Raw genomic sequence first — 7,307 nt, 5'->3', positions numbered from 1 at the left:
TTGAAAGTTTTCTTATTATGGAGGCTGTTGAATTCTGAGTTTTTTTTTTTTTTAATAATTCTTGGGTCTTTTTTGTTTCCCCTGACTGGGTGTTGGTTTCCATGGGTCTCTGCCATGGAAAACCAATCCAAAACCCCGAAATCCAAGACGAAATCCCTGCAGTTCCCAAAATAGAGGAGCCCCCGGGGCCGAATCCAGGGACCCCGAAGCAGCCCAAGTTCTCCTTCTACGTCCCCAGCCCTCTGCCCAGCTCTTACAAGAGCTCGCCGGCCAATTCGAGCATCAACTCGACCCCTCTGCGGATCTTCAAGCGACCGTTCCCTCCTCCATCGCCGGCTAAGCACATTAAGGCGTTGCTCGCCCGGCGGCATGGATCGGTGAAGCCGAATGAGGCCTCGATCCCGGAGGGCAGCGAGGTTGAATTGGGACTGGATAAGAGCTTCGGGTTCTTGAAGCAGTTCTTCTCAAAGTATGAGCTTGGAGAAGAGGTCGGCCGCGGGCATTTTGGGTATACTTGCTCCGCAAAGGTGAAGAAGGGAGAACTGAAGGGCGAGGAGGTGGCTGTCAAGGTTATTCCGAAAGCGAAGGTTAGTGTTCTGTCATGCTTGATCTATGATCATATTTCTATAACTACAATGAAGGTGAAATCTTAGCTTTGGGGTGTGTCTATTTATGGAATTATTTTTGTCATTTTTGCTGTCATTCAGATTTCTTGCTGAATTTATATGCACATGACTTCTTCTAGGAATGTTAATATGTTTCTTATGTTAATATATAGAAGTAGATTGTGTCAATTGACATCATCCACATCCTTCTTTTCTTTCTTCATTTTGTTAAATATGAAAAAATTGTTGGACAGCTGCGAGTTTGTATAGTTACAGCCAGAAATAGTCTTTTCTTCTTTATTTCATCATAATTCATTTCGATGACATATTCGGTCGAGATTGGCAACTGATAAAGTTTATTCTAATATTTTGTGATAGACTTCTTAAATGCATTTCTAAGTTATCTTCTTTCTTGTCTTATTATTGCCTTTTTCCTCTGTATTTTGTTGTAACAGAAATATAATGTTTTCTGGGCTGGGTTTTGTGTTGTAAATTGACTTTAGTAATTTGTTGATAATACCTGTTTCCTTGACAGTCATATATAGTTGAGTTATTTGGGCATACATATTCCACGCAATTAGTGGATGATACAAATTGATGATCTGGATTTTATTTTTTTTCTTTCTGTAATGTCTATATATGGTTTCGCTGAGGATTCATTTACTAGTTCCTGTATAGGTGGAACAGTATATAATGGGCCATAAGTTACAATTAAAAACTGGCACCTGCAAATGTTGTTTGTTGTTTAGCAGTGGCATTATGCCCCACATATACTATGTATCCTGTACATTGGTTCCTCATCAGTTATGAGGACGTTAGCGTTCCCACTGTGCTTACTTCAAAGGCTTTCATGAGCTATATGATTACTTGATAAAAAGGTTAAAATGCTTGATTTTTTTCTCAGCACCATGACTCATTGGAAAAAGGCATAATTAATACAAAATAATCGACCAAAAGTAAGTGGGAACATGTTCTTTAGTTTGGTTTACTGCTAAAATTGTATGTATTATTGGTGGGATATTCAACTACATAGTCTGGTTGGCACCCTACTAATTGATTGGAGCATTTTGGTCAATTTAATGTTCACAATGACCAATCTAACTATAATGTTGGAAATAGAGATGGCAATTTTCAACACGACACACAAACACGACATGTGATACGACACAAAATATTCGTGTTAGTGTTGGGCTTATACAGGTTCGTGTCGAAATTATGTCGATCCGTTGATGACACGAAGAATTTCGTGTCATGTTGTGTGTTAACTTGTGAACCCGTTTATGACACGTTTAACCTATATATGAAAAAATATATAATTTTATAATTTTTTATAAAGTCAATGGTTATTTTTGTCTTTTTATTAGAAACCCTAAAACAAAACTAAACAAACATATCAGCCCCCATACACAGCCACCAAACTTAACTCTCTCCCTCTCTCTGGTGCTTTGTTGTTGGCATCTTTATTTGGATTATTGATGTTTATTGTGGTTGGTGCTTTGTTGGCATATTGTATTATTGATATTTTTTAATCTTGATTATTATTGTGTATTTATATGATATTTGTGTGAGTTGTAATTTGCTTGGTTGTTGTTTATATATGTGTGGAATATATTATTTAAACAGGTTAGAACAAGTTTATTCATTAAAATTATGTATTTTATGTAAAATAAGTTATTCGTGTTAAACGTGTCGTACAAACGTGTTAACCCGACATGATATGTTTAATAATCGTGTGAAACAGGGAACACATTTAATGAACAAATTTTTGAAAGTGTTGGGGAATCCTGACACGTTTATTAATCGTGTCGTGTTCGTATTCTCCATAATCATGTTCGTGTCGAAATTGTGTCGAACACGATTATGACACACGAATACGAATTGCCACCCCTAGTTGGAAATATGATGCCAAATATTATTTTTTTCCTATTTTGTCTGTGTTTTATGAATCAAGCCATGTAAATATTTTTGCACTCTGCAGTATTTCTGGTAAGAGTTATATTCTCATTAAATAAGGATGAGTCATAATAAGTAGTGTCTGGACCACATTAACCTGACGTCTGGGTATCTTATTTTCTGAATTTGTAGTTTATAAATCGCCACTATTAGATTAATCCACACTCATTATCATAGACATAGGTGTCTCATATACAAGTTTACTGTTCCAAAATATCATGGTTTGGTAACCATTTTAACAATGAATTAGCGTTCACTAGTAATGATCATTCATCTATCTGTACCAAAACAAATAAAAGTCATCTGTGACAGTGTGCCTGGATTTCTTATGATGGCTTATACAGTCTATTTTATGCAACTATGATGTTTTGATGCTTTATTGCATGATAGTTCCATACGGCATTAAAAACTGTTGTTTTATGAAATTATCCAGGGAAGGTATTCTAACAATAGAGAGAAGGAGAAATAGAGAGAACAACATGGAGAAAAAATTTGGTATTTAATATACAAGTTCTTTATGTAATTTAACTACTGCTGTAAAATGGAATTGAATCACCAATATAGGCACCAGTCTTTGTGATAATTGTATGAGGAATTGGATACTAACCTCTATTATTGATCCTGGAACTGCTGTTCTTAGTATTGTTCATCAATTATTGATAACCTTTGGAAAAAGGGCCATAGAATTATGTGCATCTCTCAATCTGCTCTTGGGCTATCCTATGTTGTTACCAGACATCCAAATTTCTTTATGTTTGCCTGTTTACTTGGTGCAAGTGGTAGTCATAGAAGGGCATGTCATTTGCAGTGAATGTAGATTGTCATACAAATAGATATATTCAATATGCTTCTCATCAGGGAAGTACATTGGCAGATGACGACAGCTATTGCTATTGAAGATGTGAGAAGAGAAGTGAGAATATTGAGCTCTCTCACAGGTCACAAGAATCTAGTTCAGATCTATGATGCTTATGAGGATGAAGACAATGTGTATATCATAATGGAGTAAGTTTTAATTGCATTTTTGGAATTTGGCTAATAAATTTGAATTGCACTTCACATTTTTCAAATAATTTTGTTAGCAAGTTCATCCATCTGGTTTTGGAAGCATAGGGAAAATTCATACGTATGATACATACATACATTGCATTCAGAAGTTTCCTTATAAATCCATTGGCATGGTTATGCTTCTGGATTTTCATTCACTATGAAAGCGTTGTGGAAAAAAATTCACTGCCACAAATTTTAAAGTTTTTGTATTTTCTGAAATTCTATGATTGATCAAAATAGATGTCAATATGGTCTATTAATTTCATCATTTCTTGTGGTGCTTTTGTATGCTGTTTTCTGCAGCTCATTTTAAGGTTGAACTATCTATTTGTTACAAATTATTCTAGGTCTACCAGCAAATAATTTACCTAGTGAACTGATAGTTTATTCGAGTTATCTGTTTAGTAAACAGTTTACCTTGCAAAGTTATCTGTTTACTAAACTGTTTACTAAGCAGTATCCCAGATATTGTCATGATTGGATTATTCTCAGATTGTTTAATTTACACTGCACTGTCAAAGAAATTATAATGAAGTTGTAAGCGTAAAATGTTTTAGATATTATATATTTTAACAAAGTTATGTTCTCAATTATGCTCCCACCAGAACAAGTTTATGCGTCTTAGTTTTGTCATATAAAGTATTAGATAGTTTAAACCCATTATGTCATCTCCAGCCAGTGTTAGAAGGCATATAAAATGGAGCTTGGCCCCTCCTGAAATTTTGATGCGGCACCTCTTCAACCCCTTGATTCTTACCAATTTCTTTGGGTACCTATTGCAGTTATTTGAAACTTTTCTCAATGACCTGCCTTCTTGGGTTCCTATGCTTATCAATAATAAGTTTTGAGAGGTATCCTTCTCAATTAAGAAAGAAAATTTTGGACTTGGTAAGCTATAAATAGTGTTAATATTTTACTCAAAGAGTGGAAGTCTATTGTTTTGAATGAAGTGAACATAAATAAACTCACTTTATGTTTATCTTTCAATGTGTCACATAAGTTTCCATACTCTTAGGGTTTTCTGTTAGCAGACTTGCTTATCAATGTTGTCGCTCATGATTAGCTACCCTTTCTAGCCCCCTTCTCTCATGGTTCCATTTTGTCTATCCATCTAGTCCTTTCCATCATCCCACCAATCTCATGATGGGTGGTTAAATGACATGAAACATATATCTAATGATGTGTCTGATTGGTGAAACCCATCTGAATGAATGGTGAATAAGTTTACTTGATAGTACTAGATGAAAACAAAATACTTTTTTTACTTGATAGTACTAGATGAAAACAAAATACTTGAACTTTTTTCCCCCATCACTCTCACATGTCACTAGCTCTTTGTCCTCCAAATTACAATAGCAAATTGATGCTACCTTTGCTTGGATACCACCTATTTGCATATTTTGTGGGATTTTATTCCTTTTTAGCTCCTATATTCTCTCTCTCTCTCTCTCTCTAGGTTTTCATATTGTTCGTTTCTGTGGGGATATGAGTCATTCAGGTGAGCCATTTTTTAGCTCCATGTCGGTGGGTGACTGATGCAAGTCCAGAGGCTTGCAGCAACAGATTCCTTTAAGTATTGTATAAGATTATTTGTTGATATGTATTATTATTTTTAATGGTGGCATGATCAGGGACCATGTGTATCAATTTGAAATAACATGTTCTATGATATCTTTTATACATTTAGGCTAATTTTTGCATAATAAATCCTGTTCTTAAATAAAGCAAAGCCTAGACCAATGTGTTTATATATTCTACAAAAAGTTGTCACAATTGCTAATCTTTGTTCTTGGTACCCAACCTCCACCAAGGGCTCATTCCCGGGTCTGCCCATGAATTTTGCAAAAGCCTTTAGGCAATATGCTCTAATTTTCATGTTTATATCCTGACTATAAGCACTGCATATGGCTGAAGATTATCCATTCCATAGTTTAGCTTACTGTTTGAGAAAAGGGCTTGGAAGGCTGCATGATATTATTTAAATATGTAGCAGCAAATCTATATAATAGCTGTTATATGAACTTCTGGAGCTTCTAGTAATTATTTTGTTCATTTCAGGTTATGCAAAGGTGGTGAATTGTTAGACAGGATACTCTCAAGGTATCTTTAAAGTCATAATTGGATAGTCTTTCAGATTTTAGGTAGTTGTTAATTTTGCTAGTTATTTTTTGTGCCCTAATTCATGTCACTTACCAGCAAGTATTGTCTTATTTCTTTTGTAGGGGTGGGAAATATTCGGAAGAAGATGCCAAGGTTGTCATGGTTCAGATATTGAGTGCTGTATCATTTTGTCATCTTCAAGGTGTTGTTCACCGAGATCTCAAGCCGGAGGTAGTTGCATGATCAAACCAAAAATGTTAAGATTGTTTCTTCCAAAAAAAAGTATTGTTTTAGGAAATTTTGGTATGGAACCCATGCCATCTAAATCTCCATCTTTACACTTAAAATCTCTGTAATCCTTGTTCCTATTTTGTGGTTCAGAATTTTCTTTTTACTTCAAAGGATGAGAAATCTACCTTGAAGGCCATAGATTTTGGCTTGTCAGACTTTGTGAAGCCAGGTTGGTCTGATGAGATATCTTGACAATCTGATCTTTTCTTCTTTTATTCTTATAGCTTATCAAAATTTCATTTGAAATATACTGTGTTATAATCATTGGAAATGTGCAGATGAAAGGCTGAATGACATCGTAGGAAGTGCATATTATGTTGCTCCTGAAGTTCTTCACAGATCTTATGGAACTGAGGCGGACATGTGGAGTATTGGTGTCATTGCATATATTTTGCTATGCGGAAGCCGCCCTTTTTGGGCAAGGACAGAATCAGGTATATTTCGTGCTGTTCTGAAGGCAGAGCCAAGCTTTGAGGAAGCTCCATGGCCTTCTCTGTCTGCTGAAGCTAAAGATTTCGTTAAGAGGTTGCTGAATAAGGATTACCGTAAGAGAATGACTGCTTCACAGGCTCTCAGTAAGCTCATTTTCACTTTGGTACTATCAATACATTATGCAAAATTGTTAATAACCAGAAACCTGATTACTTTAAAACAGGTCATCCTTGGATCCGAGATTCTCAAGAGATTAAAATTCCTTTGGATATTATAATTTATAAGCTTATAAGAGCTTATATATGTTCTTCTTCTCTAAGAAAATCGGCTTTGAGGGTATGCTCATTCTTTTTCGATAGAAATCTATACTTTAGTTTTTAATAAGATAGTATTTTTTGTGAGATCAAGTACACTGTTTTATACTTTTGACCTTTGTTGTCTTCATGAACTTCTGAATCAACTTGAACTTGTTCAAGGCAAAATATGCAAAAATGTCAATTTTGATAGTTTGTTCTTAGCAAAATTACTCTTAGCAAAATGGGTAATTTATGTATCTCTTATGCATATGATACTCTGATGGAATAACCTTATCCATATGACTTACTGTACATTTCTTCAGAATACTCTTATAAGTCTATACAAACAAATTTTGCAACTTTGTCTATGTTGTAATGTTTTCTAGTATGATTTAAACTTTAAACATTCATATTCTATATGCTTTTTAAACATTGTGAAGTTCACCAAGGAAAAGGTTCCAAGAATTTATCCACAGAGAGGAGACTTAGGGTTTGATTATTTTGCTAGGGTTACAAGGCAAGATATTGGCATGAAGTCTCCAATTAGTACAGCTGTTGAGCAAGCTCTCTGGCCATGAGT

At 35.0% G+C, this 7,307-nt stretch overlaps 1 protein-coding gene across 1 annotated transcript; it reads left to right on the top strand.

Annotated features, from left to right (window-relative positions):
* Window positions 1-6: 6 nt before the first annotated feature.
* Window positions 7-6,827, top strand: LOC105035902 (CDPK-related kinase 7). Its single transcript, XM_010911612.4, has 7 exons — window positions 7-587; window positions 3,433-3,563; window positions 5,667-5,708; window positions 5,831-5,939; window positions 6,090-6,168; window positions 6,278-6,574; window positions 6,655-6,827. Exons 1-7 carry the CDS (start codon window positions 102-104, stop codon window positions 6,810-6,812), a joined length of 1,302 nt encoding a protein of 433 aa, XP_010909914.2. The 5' UTR covers window positions 7-101; the 3' UTR covers window positions 6,813-6,827.
* The last annotated feature ends 480 nt before the right edge of the window (window positions 6,828-7,307 follow it).

This window comes from Elaeis guineensis, chromosome 1, assembly GCF_000442705.2.
Source record: "Elaeis guineensis isolate ETL-2024a chromosome 1, EG11, whole genome shotgun sequence".
Lineage (NCBI taxonomy): Eukaryota > Viridiplantae > Streptophyta > Magnoliopsida > Arecales > Arecaceae > Elaeis > Elaeis guineensis.
This window is presented reverse-complemented; position numbering and strand designations above follow the sequence as displayed.

What these genes read in the sequence shown, in the direction of transcription:
- LOC105035902 (XM_010911612.4), top strand. Translation starts at nt 102, where the DNA reads ATGGGTCTCTGCCATGGAAAACCAATCCAAAACCCCGAAATCCAAGAC. An exon ending in AATGTGTATATCATAATGGA is followed by an intron (nt 3,564 to 5,666) that starts GTAAGTTTTAAT and finishes TGTTCATTTCAG; the next exon opens with GTTATGCAAAGGTGGTGAAT. An exon ending in GTCAGACTTTGTGAAGCCAG is followed by an intron (nt 6,169 to 6,277) that starts GTTGGTCTGATG and finishes GGAAATGTGCAG; the next exon opens with ATGAAAGGCTGAATGACATC.